At 36.1% G+C, this 23,993-nt stretch overlaps 1 protein-coding gene across 1 annotated transcript; it reads right to left on the minus strand.

Moving 5' to 3' along the window:
* Positions 1-2,789: 2,789 nt before the first annotated feature.
* Positions 2,790-23,019, minus strand: LOC123317155. Its single transcript, XM_044903544.1, has 3 exons — positions 22,476-23,019; positions 10,639-10,797; positions 2,790-3,294 (listed from the first exon to the last, which is right to left on the minus strand). Exons 1-3 carry the CDS (start codon positions 22,632-22,634, stop codon positions 3,199-3,201), a joined length of 414 nt encoding a protein of 137 aa, XP_044759479.1. The 5' UTR covers positions 22,635-23,019; the 3' UTR covers positions 2,790-3,198.
* Positions 23,020-23,993: the final 974 nt, after the last annotated feature.

Below are 23,993 nucleotides of genomic sequence, written 5' to 3' on the forward strand. Positions count from 1 at the left end.
GAACATTAACTTTCCTCAAGCTAGTACATATTATGATATTATACTGATCTCTTGTATTTTCCATGCAAATAACTGGATTTGGTATGCCTACAATCAGTTTGTATAAACTTCAATTATGTTCGTCACATATTTTCCGAAGAGATTCGACATTATGATAAAATACGTAATAACAGAAACTTTAACGTAGAACGGGTAACATAGCGTTGATTTAAAACCCAAAAATGTTTTGACAAGCTTCATAACCCCACATTTTTGTACTATACAGAGTGAAATGTGTCAAATTTCCATGGCCAACCGGGTGCTAAAATAAAAGTGAATGGAGTAAATTTATAGGCAGTAATGCATGTATGAAGAACCAACTATTTGTTTGGCCTTCTTCGAGAGTTGAGAGAATAATCTGTCCAGGACATAAGTTCATTAGACAAAGACCACTCATTATTTGCTGTTTGATCATTCCTAGAAATATTGCTCGACTTTTCAGATCCACCTTGTACATCATTCTTTCACAAAAAACCCTAATTTTTGGTTGAAAATGTCAAAAATGTGTACTCCCACTGAGATTGTTGTTCAATCAGAATGTTCGCGAAATGAGAAATTCTCAATCTTCGACTGATGAATGTATGTGTTCATAAACGGTGGGATAAATAAATTTGGCTAAGAGAGATGTGAAATGATGAAGCCGTGTGAAGATTCACAATGTTTTGAAACTATCAACTGGTTGCCTCAGGATGAAAACGTTCCACGGTAAACTATTATCACATATCGAACAAAAACACTCATCAACGCGAGTGCTCCTCCAAATTTTACGTCATCGTGTTAGTTCACTACAAAATTAATATTATCCTTTAAAGTGATTTATGGCGCTTCCAGATAACGGCAAATTGTCACGGTGAAATATCGATATTAAAACCGCAATAAACTGAAATAACCAATCAACCCCATTTCCCAGAAAACGGATATTATGCATTCCCTATTCGACGATTTCCGGCTAACATATATTTCCCAAGGATACACCTGTAATCTTCCTCTCAACGAACTATTCGTGTTTTCCACAATGTGGGACTCGAATCCTTAAGCTGTTTTAAATTGGAATTTACAGGCTGTATATTGGATTCATGCGGTTCTTTTTACCAGCTTCATTTCAAACAGATTTTCATCTTCATGAGGTGTACATTGGAAATGGTGCCTTGTGAGCAGCTTAGCCTCCTTGAATAATGAACAGTATGTCCTAGATGCACTAATACCTATTAATCCTTATTTCCATTAAACTTTTTGTAGATCACAGATTTTGCCGTGGAGTCCTAGTGCAATAAGTGTGGTAAATTGTCTGGACAATACAAGTGCATACATCATAAAACCTTTCTTTATTTCTACCATCTAATCTTCGAAATCCACTGGGTCTCCAAGACTCTCGAATAAATCGTGGGCTCCCTAACTATTAGTTCTCTTTTGGACCATTCACGATCTATCCATCGATGAATTGAATTTCGCTCCTCAAAATATGCAAAAAATTATCCTTTCGAATGTTATTCTTACATGTATCTTTGAGAACGTACAAATTTTAAGGCTTTATAATAATATAAGTGTTCGTTGTCAAAACGAATTCGAATAACATTCTTGATTTAGAGAGACACAAATATCAAAGTGATACATTCAAGATAGAATTTGAATTCCCTTGTTAATAATGAGAAAGATGAAGCGGAAATCATACAAAGTCATTTATAGAAACTCAAAAGAAACGATCTTGCCACTTTCTTTCAATTATACTCTACTGACCTGTTGAATGCAGAGCAATCTACAAAGATTTTCCGCCAGAAAGTATACACGAAAATTTCGCATAATTGAAACGAAGATATCCAGAAACAAGTTTCGTGTTAGTTCCGCTTCAAATGAACATCATTTCCGTTTATTCAAGCACCTAGATATACCTTTATAGGAGAAGTTGTGGAGGGTCATTTGTAAAGAACAGCGAGCAGAAAATCTGCAGGAAATTTGTGTGGTTTTGAATAGCATCTCAGGTATGAAATTAATAGAGATGTTCATGCGAGAAATGTCTAGGAGGCTTTTGTTTTCAGATTTATTATCCGAGTTGAATTAGAAGGTTGGAATTTGGGGATTTATACCATTAGGGGAATTAAGTTGTTGAAAAATATCTGTATTTGATGAGAAAAGTTCGACCTCTTAGCATTGTACTATTTTCACTTCCTCAATTCACACTTCATCCTTATTTTATGAGGAATAACTAATACAGGAGCATTTATTTCATGTTAAAATTTGGTGAAAACTCTTTGCACTAATATATGTTCTGAAATTATTTGTATCCTTTCATTAATTGGATACCTTATGAAGATTATGAAATGTATTATCTCGTATAATAGTTGAGATACCTAACTACAAAATGGTACATTCTATATTTACTGTGATCTATGTGTGTGTGTTTTTTCATAACATTGGTATGCTCGGATTAATGGAATTACATCCTGAAATTTTTTGGGAGGTTGATTGCATAATTTCATTCAATTGTAAGGTCTAAAGATAAATGTATTCGTCGAACTGTTTCTTGTCTAAATTTTGGTTGATTCATTAAGGTGATTCCTGATATAACCTCTACTTCTGACTTCTGTCCTCTTTTTGTGGAAGGATTCATCTCATTCAGGATTATATTGACAAAATTTTCATCGACCAACATCACCTTGAATATAGGATAGATGGAGATTTAATTACACATTTCAAATAAACTCGAAAAACAATTTTCGGTGGATTGGCATATGGAAAGAACAAACACCAAATACAGCAATATCAACATTTATTGAATAAGTCGTGAATAAAGAAATACAAAACTTTATACATCGTGTTGAAATAAACCTAGTCTGGGGGTAACACATTGAAAGAAAAACATATTTAGGAACTTTCAAGAGGGTCAGACAGATTCGACACGTTTCAAACATTTGCATCCGATTACTATCAAACTTTTTCGTTATGCTTCAGGAACTTTCATTTCTTTTCCAACATGTTTCATTGGAATACGAATTCGATCGAATGATCAAACGAATAAAAAAAAGGATAATGCATTTGTCGAATAATAAATCATCACTAGTGACAGTCATGTGATATCTAAGGTGGAAGGATTTAAATGGTTGCAAAGGTATAGAGTCTATATGGATTAGGATGAAAAATCGATTCAGTTGGTTTTAATCCTCAGAAACAAGTGACTGCGTTGAAGTAGCATCTCCAGTACGGTCGAACTTTGGGCTCTGATGGTAAACTTCCGTGACCTCTCCTTTGAAGGTCCATCTGAAAAAAAAATTATACTTATTACTTAGGAAAAAAAAAAGGCTGTGAACAAATTTTGAATACTACAAAGAATAACATGAGTTATTTAACCACAAAATCGTTGGAAGAAAATTTACGACCTTCTAAACTTTTTTTCAGTTGACGAAAGAGATGATAGTCGGATGGGGCCAAATCTGGTGAATGAGGGGGGTGCTCTAGTAATTCAAACCCTAAATAACGAATTTTTTGAATGGCAACATGACATTTGTGTGCAGGGGCGTTGTCCTGCAAAAACAAAACACCTTTGGATAGCTTTCCGCGTCTTTTCTCTTTAATTTTTTCTCGTAGAGTGGTCAGTAATGTCGAATAGTAATCTCCGGTTATTTTTCTATCCTAACCAAAAAAATCAATCATGATTACTACATGGCAATCCCAAAATACTGAAGCAAGAATTTTTCCTGCAGATTTTTAGACACGAAACTTCTCAGATCTTGGAGAACCAGAGTGTCGCCATTCCATCGATTGTTGCTTTGTTTCTGGATCGTAGAAATGTACCCAAGTCTCATCCATAGTAACCATTCGGTTTAAGAAGTCTACATCGTTTTCAAATCGAGCACAGATCGAAAGCGATGCTTCTACCCTTGCACGCTTTTGGTCAACATTCAAACATTTGGGGATCCATTTTGCAGCAATTTTTCTGATGTCAAAATTGACGTGAACTAGGTATGATATGAGGAATACGTTCATATGAAATATTCAGTGCTTCAGATATCCGTTTCAGCCCAATTCGACAGTCTGATAAAATCACGTCATGAACTGCATCGATATTTTCGGAAACTGAAACAGAAACTGGCCTTCCCGATCGGTCATCACCTTCAATGGAAAATTTACCTCTTTTGAAGCTTGCAGTCCAATTTTTCACGGTCGCATACAAGAAGACATTGATCGCCAAGAGTATTAAGCATATCTTCGTAAATCTGCTCACCTCTTAACCCTTTTAAATACAATTACTTGATGATGGCTCGATTCTCCAATTTTTCTATTTTCACAATTTCGTTGGACATCTTCTTTCTTTTAATTTATTGCGTAACTCGGGTTTACTTTTCTGACCTCAAACTTCACACTGACGCTTCTAATGAGTTATTCTTCGATGCTATGGTAACGCAATTTTTTTTATGCATGGAACTGGTCTAGGCTAACTAGATATCAATACATCCTAGTATATTCCACATTTTGCTGATTTTTTTCTTAATGACACTCATAGTAAGTGGTGAACAATCCTGGGGAAGTGTTTTTCAACAGGTTACATACCTATTATTTGATAATCTCAAATAATGTTACAAAATGGCGCATGGGGAGGTTATCATCTCCAGGCTCTTTCTCCTGACCTGCCTTTTCCCAGACTCCCAATTTGTTGTCACATTTCCTTTAATGAGAAATGAGTGGTCGACCAATGAACACAGTTCTCGCTTGAATAACGAAGTTCTGAGTATACCGTCAATCGAAAATGAGAAACTCGATTACAGCAGTTCCAAATACATATTTCACCTAGAATTCAACACGAAAAAGCTTCCATATGTATAATTCTGAAGCTTTCAACTCAATATTGATATACCCGATACACTTGATGTAGTAAATTTTTCAAATTCTTAGATTCAACACAGTTTTACCTAATTCGATTGTGCATCATCATCAACAATATTTCACACAAAACGCCGAGTGGTTCTGAGAAACCGTATTGTCCTAAGCTAAACGTGTTTATACCTTAATTTTATCGATATTACTGTTGACACCTCCAATATGGGGGACTCGAACGTACACCCTGAAAATCCAGCATTATTCACCCCAAAGCAAAGCAGGTTTGCTTGTGAGGGCTTGCAAAAACAGGGGAAGGGTTCAATTAGGGGAGGTGATACGTTATAAATTCACTCGGGAATGTGGACAATTATAACGTTTCAGAACTTTGGAATTTCATTATTGCGCACTCTGTTTTTTCTCTCTCTGTTGATTTACGAGATTGCGAGGTCAAGGAAACTCTCTGTGAAATAACCGATGAAATGCTCTGTCCACATTTTAAATCGCCGAGGAATTGGATTGTTAGTTATCGGCGCATTTCCTATGTTGATAGGAATTGGTTTTCGATCAAAAACACTAATCGTCTTCCCAGGCTGTTTCGAGACATATTTTTTCTCCCAGTTGGTCAGAAATCTGTAGATATTGATCTTTTTAAGGCTGTCGGGAAGTTATTCATTACTAACTTTCATATTTCACATTTTTTTCGAAAACGATTTATAGAAATTGAATTAAAATCAATTCTAATTAGGAAATGATTCTAGAGTTTTCAAATTTGAAAGGACAACTCCTTTGTTGTCCAAAATATTCACGAGACTTCGAGAATCTCGAAAACGAGACTCTCATGGGCATCACTACAGTAAACGTAAGAACTTTCAAAGCAGAGGCAATTTTTAGGCTTCAGTCGTTGGACAAAGAACCCAACAGATAATGCATTCTAATCCCAAATTATCCTTGAAACCAAACGCTCATCAAGCTTTGTTAAGTTACGCATTTTGAACAAATTCTCTAACTGTTCAATTATTGAAGTGACAAGACATAATATGCACCCGCTTTTTGAGTTTGAGTCTTGAAAAGCGGAATGTTTTATCTGAAGGGACTAGTGACTAGGACCTGGTGGATTTTGAAGATTAGAGGGTAGAGAGAAAAGAGGTTCTGTGATGTGTGCATTTTCAGAGTTAGGGAGAGCGTCCTCTAATCGTTTCTGTATTCATTATGAAAGTTGTGAATAATAAAATTCTATACAACAATAATAAAAGAATGATCACGCCTGAACAGGGAGGCAATGAATACAATAATAAGGATAAATTCAGATGCATACCACCCGCCGATATGAATATCAACAAGTGTTCCGATCTGAACTGAACTAGTCAATTTACCATCGTCAAGGCCCCAAATGGAGTACGCTCCATCGAAGAAAAGCAGATGCTGACCATGGTTTCGGTCTCATTTGACCTCATCAGAGCAACATAGCATTTTTCTACGATGGAGAACGTTTGGAATTGATGGAACTTTATTCAATATTGGCAATTCCAAACGTTCTCCATCGTAGAAAAATGCTATGTTGCTCTGATGAGGTCAAATGAGACCGAAACCATGGTCAGCATCTGCTTTTCTTCGATGGAGCGTACTCCATTTGGGGCCTTGACGATGGTATGCATCTGAATTTATCCTTTATCCTTATTATTCTATAACGTTTGTCTGAAGCAATTTCACATACCCTTAACTCATATAGAGTCTAATGTTCATTCATCGCCATATATCTCGAATACGTTCAAACGTAGAAAAAATTGCTTCGGAAAAAATTTGTAGAAAATATTATGCCCTACAACTTTTATAATGAATGCGAAAACAATTTGAAGCCCAGGAGAGGAGATAATTCAAAAAACATGATTTTTGTGACTTTTATAGCCAATTTTTATTGTTTCGGCTTGCTAAAACCGTCAGATTATATTTTTCCGTTATTCTTGAATGATTAGCTTCAAAATAAGAAAAAAGCCACCGCGCTCGAGAATGTACACGTGGCGTTTTTTTGCAACTTTGGCTCCCTTCCACACATTTTCGATACGCTTAAATTGTTAGTCCAAGAGAATATATACTTTTCAACATGTAATTAACCTCATATATCTTAATCTAACACGCTCGAGTATGTACAATGATCGTTTTTTTTTACTATTCTGACAGACTGTCCTAAACAATTCCCCCTATATAGAGGCCTTACTTTTGGTAGAGGTACTCTACAGGATCCAAGGTATCTCCCCTTATATTAATCTGGCACGCTCGAGTAAATACAGAATTTCTCTCTTGGGCTCCCCAACTACTGCGCTGTCTGATTTAAGGAAAATTACTTTTTGGGGTAGAGGAAAATGATCAGAACAAGAATTTACGAATAATATTCGAAATCTTTCTCTGTACCTAAACGCCTACGTTTCCATATGTCCAACTCCATAAACATACATATCAGTAGGCTACAAAAGTTCTGCATTGGCACCCGTGGGAAGATATCAGGACACGAGGGTTGTCACGATTTGACAGCCAGAAATTCTTTTGCGGACAAGGTGCGATTTATTTCTATTTTCTCGTTTTACGCCAGGCCGGCACTCGACACCATTATTATGATAAATGGTCCGGTGTGACAGCGAGGGGAATTCTGAGGCCAACGTCGTAGGAGGCCTGAGAAATTAGAACGGGAAAAAGTGTTGGAAGGCGGGAATCAGAATACTTCACGGTAACTGACCTGGAAGTTCGAGATTCCAGATAATCGGTGAGTAAAATGGATAAATGAATCGTAGATGAATTGACAGAATAAAAATAGATTTTGAGCTTTGTCTCGGAATGAATGAACTCGTAGTAGACCTACTGGAAGCTATGACGATTTCTGCCAGACTTTTCTGTATAATATGAAGGTATATATAGGTTTCTGTAACATATATACGAAGCTTTAGGCCTTAGACTCAATACTGACAGAACAAACATTCTGGTAAGTCCGCCAGAAGGCCTTCAAACAAATATCAGCCTGGATGATGAAACTCTGGAACAGGTCAAGCATTTCAAATACTTGGGAAGCTTCATAAATACTAGGGCTAACCTGGACACGGAAAAACACAACCGTATCAATTCGGCATCACGGGCATTCTGGATGCTAAAGGATAGAGTGTTTCAAAATCACGACCTCAATCTGAAGACCAAGACGGCTGTAAGCAGTCGTCCTCCCAACGCTTCTTTACGCAAGCGAAAGCTGGACGCCCTACAGGCGACGCATCAAACAGCTTGAACAAACGCAACAACGTCATCTAAGACAAATAATGCACATCAGATGGTTCCACAACGATACAAATGCAGAAGTCTTGCAGCGCGCGAGTTGTATAACAATTGAGACTCAAGTAACGAGGGCCCGACTCAGGTGGAGCGGCCACATTCTGAAGATGCAAGACACAAGACTCCCCAAAATAGCTCTATATGGCGAACTCACTGAAGGAGCTCGGAAACCAGGAGGCCAGTATAAGCAGTTTATGTATCAATCCCTAAAATCAGTTAATGCCAATCTTAATTGGGAACAACTATCATTAGACAGATCACAGTGGAGGTCTTGGGTCCACAGTTATAATGAAGACTCGAGAAGAATACAGCGGCGGCCAGATCTGGTCGGTGACTAGACTATGCATGCCCGGAGTGTGGAAGGATCTGTAGGTCACGGTCGGGTCTCTTCAGTCACAGGAGGTCACACAGTCCCAAGTAGCCCTAAGAAATTATAAGTTTGATCGCACAGTTTTGTTTTTGAGTATTTTTGATGATTCATTCTCAATAACGGGATACAGAAATTAATGAATGAATGAACGAATAGGTATACAATATACAAGATGATCCAACAAAAACTTCCACGCCTGAGATTTGAAGCATGTTAGGATGAAAGCTACCATCTTTGCTCTGCGGTCAGGAGGAGCCAATCTTGGCTTGCTGGCTGCTGGATGTTGATACTTTGTAGAAATTGCCAGCATTTAATATAGTCAGAAAATTCCGTTACTGTTCTCATCAGGGGTGGAGTTGTGTTGCTCTGACGAGATCAAACAAGACCGAAACCATGGTCAGCATCTACTCTTCCTTGATGAGACGGTCTTTCTTTGGGTACCGTCAGTAATTGTGGATAGCTAGTTAGCCATCTACCCAGGATTCAGATCCTAACATTTTCAGATTTTTGAATCGTCTGAATATCATTCACTGAAAAATTGACCTTTAAATATAGGTCATTCTGACTGCAACGAACCACCTTGTTTATAAATGAATAAAATAAAAATCCGTGGTATAACATTCTTCATGGCATACACGAATAGATATCCAGCGAACTTTAGGAATATAGCTGTTGTAATTTTCAGAGAAATGCTCAATCAATCAGCCTATGATTACTTGTATTATCTTCAGTTTCCAGATTCAGTTCGAAACACCCTGTACGTATTAATCTTCGAACACCTCATTAGGCAATACTCTTACACCCAGTGTAAATCCAATAAATCGTTTCATCTCCACTTCGAATTATCACTAGGAATCCGGGATAACTCAATCTCTGTAAGGTTGAAAATTTACATCCTCTGGAACTTCGTACCTGACTACAAAACTTCGGAAATTGTCTGCCTTCATGTGGGAGTTTGTACATTTGATCTTTAACACCTTTGCTACAGTTACTCATACGAGGGATGAGGTATTCTGAATACGACACTCAGGCAGATCTGAATTTGTACTTCGTGAACATCTACAAGCTTCAGGTTCCCATGAAATAAACGCTCTTGGTATTTGTTGTAGTTATGCTGATTGTTCCTTTCAGGTTTTGAGCTATTTGGGTTGGGCTAACCCAATTGCACCTAAGTGCAATTTAAGAAAATGTACAGTCGTACATGTTTCACATATTCACGAGTGTTTGATACTTAGTGGCTTAGATATTAAACTGTTCGTCGTGAGTATACTCTTTTATATAGATGGCGATGTATTGACATAATTTAAACTGGTGAAAGGTGAAAGACAGCTTCTAATTGAATACCTAGGTTTTTTTTCCTATTTGTAAAGTTTTTATTCGCAATAAATAGTAATATTATTACACTTATGTCACAGGAAATGAATATGACCAAACATGTTGTTATTTTCACCGGTCAACTCATCTGTATTCAACGAAGCCTTTGAATATTGATGAATGAAAAAGATTGTGTCATTAGGTAGGAGACATCTTTTGTTGAAAAATATCTTTCATGAAGTTATTATCGTAGTTCTTTTTCGTTTTATTTCATGTCATGAATGAGAATCCACTCTGCAATCAATTAGTTTCATTTCACATACGAAAAGCCATTTCGCAGAAGTCAATTCTGTAGTCAGGGTTAATTCATCAATTATCTTCCAATTATATGGATATCTCGACACAAAGGTAGCTATACTCTACACCTCGAAAAGTCTTTACCTCTAATTAATTGATATTGATATAGTTATTGCTCCCGGAAATGTATCATTGAACAATGCTATCATCAATAATTGATAGTAGGTATATAGAATGCTTCTGACACTAGAGAGTAGAAAATTTTAAATGAGTTTATGAATACCTTCACTAAATATACGTTTCGAAATATTTTCGATATAGTCAAATTATGAAGATTATCACGCTAACAAAGATGGTTAAGTCTGAGCCCAAGACAAATTCACCATTTCCAGATTTTTTAAGAAATCAACTGACATATATAAAAGGAACACCCTAACTAATAAAAATTATACATATTTCTCACTATTCTCCAAAAGTCAACTCGATATACCTACCGTTCTGACGTCATCAGGACTTAGTACAAAGGATTTTGTCAGAGGTTGTTCTTCTATGATGGCATTCCCCATTTGTGCCTCCTCTTCATCAATGGCCTCCTTCAAGGCTACCATCAGACGATCCACCAACATAGCTGTCCTCTTTTTGGGGACGATCATCTATATAATAAAACATATTAGTCATCTATCTTCACGAAATCCATAATTTTACTCAAAGAATTCAGTAAAAATTATGTGAAAGATTTAATTCAATTTCAAAAGGTTCAATCTTGAGGTATGCACATTTGAATCAACAACCTTATCTCATTACGCCAACTTATTTCATCACCTCCCAATTTCATCTCGTTCAACGCTGACTTCATTTCGGGAAAAGCTAGATTTTCTTGTGTGTCGTCATAGCAGACGTAGGTGTTATTTATGTGATCACTTTGAATTTTAAGGGGAAGGAGACTTCAAGCTAATCATTTAAATCGATGCTGTGTTTTTTTTCTAATGAGCTTCTGATGAAATTGATAAGGTATAGTTATTATGGGCCAACGTAACAGGAAAATAGCAGCAAAGTTTTTCTTCAGAAATGATCTGGATTATTTCAAAGACGGCCTAATCAAGTCAATTTCAAGGGCCACCTAGAATATCCCTACATATACCTAGTTGAATGTACACTACGTGTGGGCATCTCATTTTCCCCCACGTAGGAATATAAATCATCAAAATCCTTCAATTTACATCAACGTGACCCTATATGTGCGCAAAATACTAACATGCCCAAATTAATCTACATACCACCTACAAATTGAAATTTTTGATTGAAATCCATTTCGCTTCATCATATACGTTCGAAATTGTTCAATAAATTCGGCACCATTCAAAAATTATAATTTTGGGAGTCGTGCAGATTGTTTTATTATGTGCAGATTTCAATAACAATCCTATTTAATTTTTATGCGGATGTTTTAATGTGGTAACGGATGAATTGATTTGATATGTTTGATGATTTTTGGTTTATCCGTAGGAATTTTCATGCTTCAGATTTAATTGGAAAAGTTGCTGAATAAGGACGTCAATAATGCAGACCAAAATCGATTCATTTCGTTTGATATTGTTAAAAAAAATTACACTGCGCAAAAAAATTAACGCACATGGAAATCTCAAATTTATTCTACAACTGAGGTGTTCTCAAGGATAATTATTTTTATCAGAATTATGCATGCATATGTTATCCACTTTCAGCGGTTTTCTTCAATACAGATGTTTTTTCCCAGCAGGAATAAAAAAACATGATATTATCATATTTTGAATGTATTGGCTCCATTCTAAAATCAGTTGTTCTCGATCAATTCTAGTGATCAATAGTTTTTCTTTCGTTTGATTTTCTATGCAACGCGAAACACGCAATTTGACCCAAGAGGAATAAGCCCAAGAGGTAGTTTTGCGAAAAGAAGCGTGGACATACACAAGAATTGCAGAAAGGTTTGGAGTTTCCCATACAAGTGTGTCCAGAATGTTGCAGCGATTCAGGGAGACAGGTATGAATGTCTGAAGACCAGGACAGGGTAGACCACGGGTAACAACTGCCATTCAAGAACGTTACTTGAGAGTTTCTTCGTTGAGACAACGGTTTGCAGCCGCTCGCCTCCTTCAAATTCAGCTTGAGCAAACTCATGAGGTGCAAATTAGCACTTAGACAATAAGAAGTCGCCTCAGAGAATATGATGTAAGGCATCGTGTCGCGGCAAGAGGCCCAGCTCTTACCCCAGCCCATCGAATGGCGCGTTTGGATTTTGCGAGAGAGCATATCCATTGGGAAGAGGCCGATTGGGAAAGAATTCTCTTCACAGATGAGTCTAGATTCTGCCTCTACCATTTTGATCGAAGTTCCCTTGTATACAGACGTCCACATGAAAGATATGCTCAGTGCATTTTCCTGAATACTACTGGTTTCGGGGGAGGATCGATTATGGTATGGGGTGGAATATCTTTGACTGCTCGTACAGACCTAGTGGTCGTTGATAATGGACCTATGAATGCTGATAAGTATATAAGGAACATTCTTGAAGAGCTTGTAGTGCCATTTGCCCCATACATTGGTGAAAATTTCATTTTTATGGACGATAATGCCAGACCCCATCGTGCGCGCATCGTTCAGGAGTACCTTGAAGAGGTTGAAGTCCCTCGAATGGAATGGCCAGCAAGAAGTCCAGATCTCAATCCGATTGAGCAGGTTTGGGACAACCTCAATAGAAGGCTGAGAAGTTCAGAAAATCATCCAGCTACTCTTAATGACTTAGGAATCCAACTCGGAGAAATCTGGGAAGGATTAGATCAGAACATTTTAAGATCTTTCATTTTGAGTATGAACCGTCGTTGCCGAGCTGTAATTAACGCAAGGGGTGGAAATACCAAGTATTAAATCACTTGTCAGCATTTCAGTATTTTGAAAATGGTATTTCTCTTCTGTCACATAAGATTCGGTGAAATCCTGAATTTTTCTTCCATTTAATGTGTCTTTTTCCGTTCAAAACCTTCCCGAGAGAACATAAAAATAAGTTATAAAGTCAATGTAGAGTTAACTTTCATTAAAATTTAGATTTTCAGAATATGCGTTGAGTCATCCAAGAATATAGATATTTCCTGAAATATTAGCCCTTTGGAGAGTTATCTAGAATGTTCTCGAAGTTTTAGGTAAAACTTAACAGATAATGATTACGAAATACCTCACCCCTACCATTCAATTCGATATAACGTCTACTTTCTAATTCATCTTCAGTTTTGTTTCGTGCGTTCTCTAGACGAGGTGGATGTTCCTACAAATAACCCTTTGCCTTTTCAATAATTATCAGTGTTTTGTGAATATTCGTGACTTTTTCATTTGAAATAAATAAGCCTTAAAAATGAGTTTTTCGAATGATTGGTACAAGGATTTGATGTAAGTATTTCGATTCCTACTTCAATACATTATCATTTATTGCGCAGTGTAGTATAGGGAGGGGCCCTTTCTGACTTCGCATTGACAAAGGAATGAGGAAAAATTATACATGAGCTTTCACCATGTCAAGTTCATCATTTCCTCCAATCCTACGTTCGCTGGGGTCAAGCATTTCACGTAGATTTTCTCGAAAAAAACACGTATACTTTCACGTTCATTCATGCACTCTATGAACTCCAGACAAAAATAAGGGTTGTAAAGTCAACAACATCTTGAGTGGTCGTAATGCATACACAGCAGGTTCCGTAAATATTGTGGTAACATTTGAGTGACAACATTTTGCGTCAATAAAAGTCGATTCTAATCCCAGCTTGAAGCGGGAAAAACTGAGAACAGGGGCTGGACCGCTTATCATTATCGGTTTCAGGGGTCGGTAAATAAGGTCATTATTAGGCCGTTTACCAGCGAGGGGTTGCAGGAAAATCGCTTCCAGCAATATCGGCATGTTTGGCTTTCAGACAGGACATTGACTGCCTATTTAACTCCATGAACTCCCGAAACTTTGGATCCGATTATGATGAACTACTCTCGTATGATCTTTCGCGAGCTAATAACATGCTCAATGAATTTTATCGAATTTCCTGAGGTAATTGACGAAAGAGAAGCGTTTAACTAATGATTCTCTTCATATGTATCTCGAAAATCACCATGTAGCTTTCTGGGGAAAGCCAGAAATCAATTTTTTGTGGTCAATTCGTACTCAGCTAGTCCTACTCTAATACTGATGTACAGTTACTTCCGGGCACTCTGCATATATCGATTGTATCTAATATAAAGGTGGTTACAGAAAGGCAGGCAATTTCCCAAGACAGCCCACTATTCTAAAAGTCGCTCAACCTGAGGGGTGTTATTCAACTCGATGCTGGATTTTCGATAGCCCAACAGGTGGCAGAGGCAAACAACCCCATACGTCACTCATTTCAGTTCGGAACATTATTATTGATGTCGAAAGTGAAAAGTGATATTGCGTCTTAATTTCTCCTAGATGGTTCATTGCTTCTAGTTCAGGGTATTTGTATACCCTGGCATTTCCATTGGAAATGACGTTTATTAAATGCTGTCTGACACTGCAGGATTCGTTTTCACGTGAGCGTAGTTTTCTAATTTGGATTAAAAATTCCACGGATGTTCTGAAGGTTTTTTGTTGTGTTCCTCAAGATTCAAGCAGATTTACTTGCATTTATTTTCATCCTAAAACAACGCTTTCATTCTCAAAGCTTCGCTCATGGATTTAATTGTTTTGCAACGACAAACAGTAAAGATACAGATCATTCAGTGAGTGACATAGTGGAATGGTCTTTCCGGTGAAAATATACCTCCAACGTTACCCTATCTAACATTCTATACCCCAATAATCTGAGGATTTTTATGAAATATCTCATTCCATTTCCTAGTTACTCACTTTCCGTGAAACGCCCTGTGTATTCGCCAAGTCTTGTCTGTCAAGTTCAAACGACACGAGCAGAATTCGAGAATATACGAACATAAAATTCAATCCTTTGGAAATAAACAAGGATATGGGCAACCTTAACCTAAATTCCTCACGTAAATAGGGTTTTTCCACCTGTCAAAGGAACCACGAGTCGGAATAACTGTGACATCTTGCTTCTCTCTATATTGAAAACATCCGTCAACGTCTCCATAATTGGGGTCCCGAATAAAGGAAACGACAAGTGAATTTGAGCATCAGTTAAATCGGATGATATTAGACTCGTTAGTTTACAATGAAAAAGTGTGATGTATGAATGCATCTTCTCACTTGAATATCGATAAAGATTCCTCCAATATCGAGGCAAGTTTTAACTATGCAACTCACAAGTCTGTAGACGTTTTTAAAGCGATAAGTTCGAGTAGAGCTATTCTTCCGGTGTAAACACAATTGAATCACTTGAAAATTTTACCATTTCGCCATTTCACCTACGTCCTAACATTCCTGATAACTGTGACAGGGTATTTATGCAACAATTTCGGATTGGAGCACATTTATGCAAGATCCAGGTCTCATTGTATGCGCTCAGTTCACAATGTACAAAACATTCTATGCAGCTATTTACAGTTTTCAATAAACCCTGTAATCATCTTCCTTACGATGTCCACATTTATATTGCTGTCTATTACATGCAAGCTATTATTCCTCCGGTTTGAAAACCAAAAAGGGACTTGTGGGACAATGATAGGAACGTTCAATATACAGGGTGTTGTCGAAGGAAAGTCTTTTTTTCTTGACAGAAGGTAGAACTCATCAAAATGAGTCGTGTAACCAAAAATTGTCCATATAAAATATCCAAGATGGGTGAGGTACAACCCCTAGAAGTTTGATAAAATTTCATTGAATTTCAATCACGGGACTGTGGAAGGTTACTCCGGCATCGTAAAAACGAAACAAAACATAAACTTATGCCTGGACAATGAATGGTTCAGTACCAAGTTCATCGGATTAGATGCATCAGGTCACTTTTGAGAGAATAATAAATGTTGTTTCGTGCAATTTAGGGTGAAAAAAAATGTAGAAAAATGAGGAAGTTTCTTGAAAGTGCTTATGTTAGTTATGTTGAAAAAGTGCCATGATATTTCCCCATTTCATATAATTTTAACGACGATTATTGGAATGTTCGAACAAGAAGATTGTGATGCCCATTGTGAAAAAATTTAGACAAAGTTTATTGGTGAGATTTTGAAGTATTATTCTATTTTTCTTGTGTCCTTTCTGTATGTTGGTTTCAAAATGAGCCATTTCATAAAATCGTATAAATTACTGAAAAATGATGACAACAATTAGGCTATCCTAAGTTGTAATAAAAATGGAAAATGGAAACGTAAATATCGAACGAGCCAATATCCTAAACGAAACCACATGGTCGAATCAGGAGATAAGTTTTTTCCCACTGCTTTGTGATAATGCAGCTAATAAACAGTCTAGGGTCGTATTAGGATCTATTTCAGTAATCATTTTCAATTTGTTTTCAATCTTTGTCATTTTGAAAGTTTTGTTTAGATGATTTTTGGTGAAACGCTTCATTTTGACCATTGATACCTTCAAATACAGCCTGTATAGAGTGAGTAAATGTTTCTCTCACTGTTTTGTAGAAAATCAGCAGGTCGATTTTTATTTTGGATTAGGATTGAACTCTTCATGTTTAATTGACGAAATTGTTATGCACCCTCTTCGTGGGTTAAAATGAGGAAAACTTCGAAATGTATGAGTTCAACCATTACACCCCTACAATAAAATAAAAGTTGATGAAAAAACCCTCATCAACGACAGAAACGTCCTCAGAACCTATTTATTTCTGACAAAAAAAGTTAGGTTTGCCATTTACAAAGGTCAACCATCCTCCATTCCCCGTGAAGGATATCCTCAATAAAATATGGAAAGTTGCGTAATTTAAAATAAAAATTGGCTTATTTTCTTCAAAATAGTAAATATTTGTGCTATCCTTTCTACGCGATCTGTATTTGAATCGAATAAGAAGATATTATGGCAGATCAAACAACGAAATAAAAATGATATACGCTGCCTTGAACAAGGAATAGAGATGAACAACAGACAGTATATGGGGTAGAAATTTGAAGCCCTCGTTTCTATCGACTATACTCTGAAAGCTAATTGGTGTAGAATATCACAGATTCACCCCAAGAAATATGACGAATGCTAATCAAAAGCCCGTAACCCATAATTGTTGTGTGTGCATAATGACACTACACATGCCCGAATGATCTGATTTCAGGTACTCCTACGTAAGTTGAAGATGAAAGGGCGATGGATGTGGTTGTGGAACACTGAAAAACTGCAGGGTTGTTAGCCCCAGTAATATGATTTTACCGATCTGGAAGATTTGAAACCTTTTTAATTCTCCCCATGAAAAAACAGTGCCTAATGTCCATTGAAACTTGTGATATTTTTAGGGAATGAAGCGAGCCTTTAATTTCCCATCAAAACAAACTGAAAATTTCCTATTACAATCAATTAACATAAGGTCCTTTAGTTTTGTTATCACTAAGTTCATCTCGGTAAAATTATTCATTGGGAAACTTGTTGGAAATATTCAGCATCCAAAACTCAATTATGAACCGGAATAATTCATTTAACCCTTCGACGTTGATGGGGTTCAAAACTTAAGCGTATGATTTATCGGAATATATAGCACAATTCTCATGGAGGTTCATTTCATTGAAAAACAATTCATGAAATCCATGAAAATATGCTCTATGACAACAATGGCTGAAAGCGATCACTATGACACATCTGTCAGGGATGGGTAAATGCACATACGACGAATTTACTGGAAAGATGAACCTGTCATTATACACGAATCCACCTAATATGCGAATCTTCTGGTTTAATGATGTTAGATGAACATAAATAGGTTGAGTTTGAATTTTACTGCACTCGAATTACAAGCCCTGTGGAGGAGAATGGTTATATTTTGCCATTAACTGCGGTTCCTCCCAATCTTCTAGGGGTGAGTGAACCTAGTGAACCTCGACGAATTCCTGATATCAGGCCTCCTTCGTTATGTTCCTTATAATGGACCATGACAATACCCCAAGTAAGCGTAGAACATTTAATTATCCAAGAAGTCTGCTGAAATTTCATCTGTCCAACGCTGTTTGACTAAATGACGAGCTTGATAGCTTGAATCATCAGAATAATAAGAACAATATGTCTTGAAGAATGCGTTCGCATAACTGAATGGCTTGCGTAAAATTTCAACATATTCACAGAGGGTCCAAGTAGGTACTTATCATTCATTATTTCCATGAATTCAGACCACCTGTACATATAAACGTTCCTCGGCTACGATGAAACAGTTTGCGCATTTTTTCCTTAGAACAAAGGGAAATAGCTACATCGAGCTGAAAAATTGAACTAAGAACTGATCCTATAATATTGCAGACTTTGTTTCATTGTTCACGAAAATAATCTTCCAAGTTTCCTCAGTTACTGAGCTTCCTTCAGCCGTTGAAAATGGAACAAGAGAATAAGTTTTCCAGGAAAAAAATCTTATAGTTGCCATTCCTCATGAATTGGGTTTTGAAGAGATGAATATTCAGTTAACAGGTCAGGAAAATAAAAGTTTCGTTAGTCTGAATCTTATTCCATTTTGTTGTATGCAAGTTGTGAGGAATAATTTATGTCAACTCAAAAAAAAATTCTGTTAAGAAATACTAATCGAATCGTAGTAAAGCGTATCAAAAACACATCAGAATAATGCCATCACATGACACATCAAAGCGAATTACAGCCAGAAGTAGAAAAGAGGTTTTCGCTTTTCTATTTCCCAAGTTGGATACGAATAATTTTGAGCTGACTGCACAAGTAGGTAGATATTATCGTTTCCCTGTGAACCGATTCATCCCCCTAAATGGGGAAGAGCAATGGAGTGTGATATTTCACTGGAATATAAAAGATCTGAGTATCTAAAGTGGAATAGAATAAGCCGAATAAGGCAATAAAATGGACTCTACAGATTGTTTGCCATTCTATATTTTCATCATCAATCATATTTCGAAAATGAATAAAATAAAAAGGTGTTCCTTTCTCTACTTAAAAAAATTATTTGTTCATAAAGATCTGAAATTTACAAGACCTGTCTCTATTCTTAAGTCAATTTAATCCAGAGTTGAATTGGGCGTGGGCACAAATAAGTAATTAAACGTTTATGGTTCCTTTTTTATACCATGCCGAAAAGGAATCATCCAAGTTTTTCATCCTACAATCCGAAGGATACGAAATCAAGTCATCAAGCTGCCTTTTGAACGCGAGGAACTAATTTATCTGACTTGTGATGTTGAGTAATCAGGTCTGCAATTGAATAAGAATCACGTGAAAATTTATACACTTGTTCCTTCCATTCGGGGGTGATTACGGGAAACATGAAAAGCCCCCTCTGATCCGTGTGAATTTTCGTAATTAAGCCATTTTAGAAGATGAACAGGCAGAACACCTCATAAAATGAGGAAGAACTGTTCATTCACACTTATGAATAGACGAGAAAAGGGAAAAAGCAATTCTTGAAACGTCTGCAAAGTGGAATTGGAAATCTATTCTGACACAAAGGTAGGCTAATTCTAATACGCTGTTTTGTACCCCATTCTGGTGAATTTTTTTGAAATCCTTCAAATCAAAGTTGAAATGGTCCTACGTCTGAATGATACCACACAAAAGGTCAGTTTGCTGAAAATAAAAGCGGTTTTTTATTGTTAGAAATAGGCATTGAAGAAGCATAGCCTTATATGATTAGGAGCTCTGCTAGTATTATATTTTTCTTCAGGCATAGATAATGAATGCCTTTTCATCATCAATCAGTAGGTTCCTTTTTCAATGGATGAAAACGACCATAAAATATTTCGGGAAAATATTGACGATGTTGAAGCCTGACAATCTTAGAAGATATCCAATAATTTTATGATCAATCTATACTATCCTAAATTTCATAATCTGCAGAAAATAGCCTTATAGGTATTATAGAAATAGAAAACAAAACTTTTTTGACGAAACTCCTACATAATACCACCATTATCCTCAAGAATTTCCCACATATATAAGCTCTTCTTGAATATCGAAATCAAATATTTACAAACTTCTCGCATTAATTCCACCAGATCGCACAACTTTCATATAATTTCTATTCGTTAGGATGAATAAGTCGTTTGTCCCATGTTCAGAAGACAAACTGAATGCTTTCACGAATGAAAGATAATACCCACGGTAATACCGTTTGTAAACGGGATTAAAGCTGAAGTGAAGAACTGTCTTGAACAGTACGAGCTCCATCGCAAGATTAGAAAAAGATATGGAAATGCTGAAGAATTCAAATCATTCCTTTAAACTGGATTTTAATTCGAATGATTCAAATATTGTTTTTGTCCGTTTATACGTAGTTCATATTTTATTATTCTTGTTGGTTCATTATTCTTAATAATGACATAATTATTCAAAGAACAAATCGACCACCATCTACTCTACTCCAGAAGAAATTCGAAAATTTAGAGAAAGTAAAAGGTAACGCACAAAATTGATTATTTCAATTTAAATTCCCTTTCAAGCATGATTGAGGAGTTCATACTGGGTGTCCCAGGATTAATGGGAATAATTCGGATATAGATTCATAACCTCAAAATAAGACGAAAAGTTTCTATGCTATGGAGGTATGTCCGGAAACGCCTCGTCGAAGAGTAATGTTGCTTCAAAGATGAAGACTTATTAAATTTTTTCCGAGCAAGATGAACGAATGAAATTTTTGCAGTGGTGTTTTTTGAATAGAGATGTACCTGAACGTTTTCTCACTCGTCCCCCATAGCTAGAGAGGGGATGAAATCGACAACCCTTTTTAATTTTCTACTTTTCACAGACGCCGAATATGATCATTACAAATTAAGCATTGAAAAGGCAATTTCATTTGAAATCGTTGAATTTTTACTTTATATCGTGGACATGATAGTATGTCGGTAAAAAAATCAAATATGTCCTCCAAAAACAGACCGAAGGACTAATTTATTCTTTTACGAACACAACTGAAGTTTCCAGAAAAAATCGTCATTTCAACGCATATTTTTTGATGAACCTGCGAATGAAAAGTTATGGTGGGAAATAAAAAAGATTTGCCAATTTCACCCTTCCGTAGCTATGGAGGATGAGTGAAAAATTGAGTTCTAGGTGCATCTCTATTTGAAAAATATAACTGCAAAATTTCATTCCTGTATCTATGTCCTTCTAAAAAAATTCAATGAGTCAAGTCGTCATCTTAAATGCAATTTCAATGGTGCTTTTGCAGGCATGACTCCATAAGAACTGTTCATCCTATTTCGAGGTACTGTCCCATTAATCCTGGGACACCCTGTATATATTTTTTCAGGAATATATGACTTTTAGGTGGTTAGGTAATTGATGAAGTTTTTGCCACCCCTTTTTCATTATGGTTGAAAGATTTAATTCGACTCAATTTTTACTTTGATGTAGGGTAGCAAATGATGAAAGACGAAGGAAGGTTTTTTTGTACATGTGTGTTTTCATTAAAGATAATTCATCAATTACGAAAAAATTTTGGTTAATACTAATGTGTAAGCCATATCGACCTTAGTATATATAAAAAAGTTAAACCATTAAGTTCAACCATTTCATCCCTATAATGAGAAAGAGTTGATGAAAAAACATCAATGACCAAATCAACCTCAATAGAAAAAGTTAGGGTTGCCATTAAAAAAACTCAAGTGCGTGATTCGGAGTTGAAATTGACAATCTAAGATACGAATTTGGTGCGTCGCTTTTTACCCACTCTGTATACCCACGTCAATGACGCATTTTATCTTTTGAGTTTACGATGGGACGAATAATTTCCAGAAATTTATGTCCAGCAAATGGGTATAGTAAATGTTTATGATCTCCTTGAATAAACTGTTAATTTCCGGATGAAAATGATATTTTTAGAATTCAATTTCCACCCAACTGAAAATTCACATTCTGAATCTTTCTGGCTTAAGGAAAATAAAATTCTGCATTTTCCAGAAATTTACTTTCCCTTCTACTCAGAAGATTGATTGAAGAAGTTCATTGATTTGGACAGTAATAAACTTTTTAATTTTTCATCAACTTCTGGATTTGGACATCTTTATATCTGCTTCGAACCAAAACCATTAAGTTGGTTGAATAAAAAGTCAAAAAGCGAATAAATTTCCAATTCAGAACCATTAGTACATAGCCTGAATTCTTGAGAACATATCGAGGATATTTTATGGCAAAAATGACGCGTTAACGTATAATAGAAACCTTCATATTAGTCTTTGATTTCTGAGCAGAGAAAAAATTCTTAGAAACAACCAATAGAAACGAAAAAATTCAAATACTCACAGGGTATTCGTCATATTTCACCCCTAACTGATAATCCATGAAGTCATCTGTACTCTTTTCTGTAGCCGTACTCCTCTTGTCAGCAACGTAACCAACAACATCCTGATGAAACAACAAAACAACCATGAACAAATGAACGGCGATCGCAACCAGACCCATGACAATAATAATATATGTTTTGCGCAAAAAACTTCAAAGAACGCCGCTAGGAATTCAAACGAACATATCACTCCTTCCGAAAGACAGTCGTGAACTTTTGAGCGGGATCTGTACAGATGGCGCAGGGGTCGTTCTTTTGGGGTTGGAGAGATTGTGTACAAACTGTAGCCAGCCTCCTGGTCCGACAAGCTTTTATAACGAAAGCTCAAGTTCCGAATCAACGCAAACGCGTCAGCTTCCAATATTTTCTTTATTGCGATATCTAGATTCTATTGTGGGGGTCTGATTATATTTTCATGTATTCTTATGTGAGGGAAGTAGATGGTATGAATGTGGAAACGATAGAGTGTAAAGGGGAATGTTCCTGGAGTATTTTTCCTGGTTGAATGTGCGCCCCATATATTACACTTCCTGGAAGCTGTAAAATGTCCACTCAACCATAATGTGTGGTTATTTATTAGAATCTTAATGATAAATATTGACAACAAAAATATTTAGACTCGATATGTCTAACCAGTTCAAGAAACAAAGAGAATATAATATTTTGCTTAATATGTCTTTGAGGTACAATGAAAATTTATATGGAAATGAGGAAAAAAGGATAAGAATCATGTGTATTTAATTCATCAGGAGTCCTGGTATGATCCTTTTCCCAAGAACTGCCTTTGGATTACAACATTTTAGAGATTCGAGCTCTTATTTAATAAATGCATTTTTGAGACTATTTTACGTCTTAAAAGAATAAATTCAATAAGGAATCGTCTTTTATGTAGACATTGTGCTGTAGAAGAATTGTAATAAAAGTTCTGAACATATCAATAAAAATAATATAAGAGAATACAAAGTCAAGATAATACAAAAGTAATTAAAAAGGCATTTTTTGATGAGGTAGTAAACATCACAATATATCTTCGCCCATTCACTGTCAGTGTATATTTTATACAATTACTGGAATATGTTACAGCTTTTCAAGCAATAACTGGCAATTACACCCTAGGGTGCAATGTGTTGATAACAAGAAAATATGGAGCAATTCAAAATAATCGGTGACACTATAGCTGAAATAAACAATATTCTGTTTGAATTAATGTTCCCTTTGAATGACATCATACATTTCAATTTAATTCATTGCATATACGATGGAACATGTTACAGTGGACGACATATTGAAATTCGGACTAATTTTAAGTGGAAATACATGTGGTTCTCAGAAGACGACGTATTCAACATTCAGGATACGTTTAATCAAATCAACCCCCACTTTTGAGCAATTGATAAAAAATTCGGAAATGCAAACTGAGCACCAAATTTACTAAAATGAAGATTTCAGAACCGAAATTTTGTCTACGAAAAGCGAGT

Source organism: Coccinella septempunctata, chromosome 7 (genome assembly GCF_907165205.1).
Source record: "Coccinella septempunctata chromosome 7, icCocSept1.1, whole genome shotgun sequence".
Lineage (NCBI taxonomy): Eukaryota > Metazoa > Arthropoda > Insecta > Coleoptera > Coccinellidae > Coccinella > Coccinella septempunctata.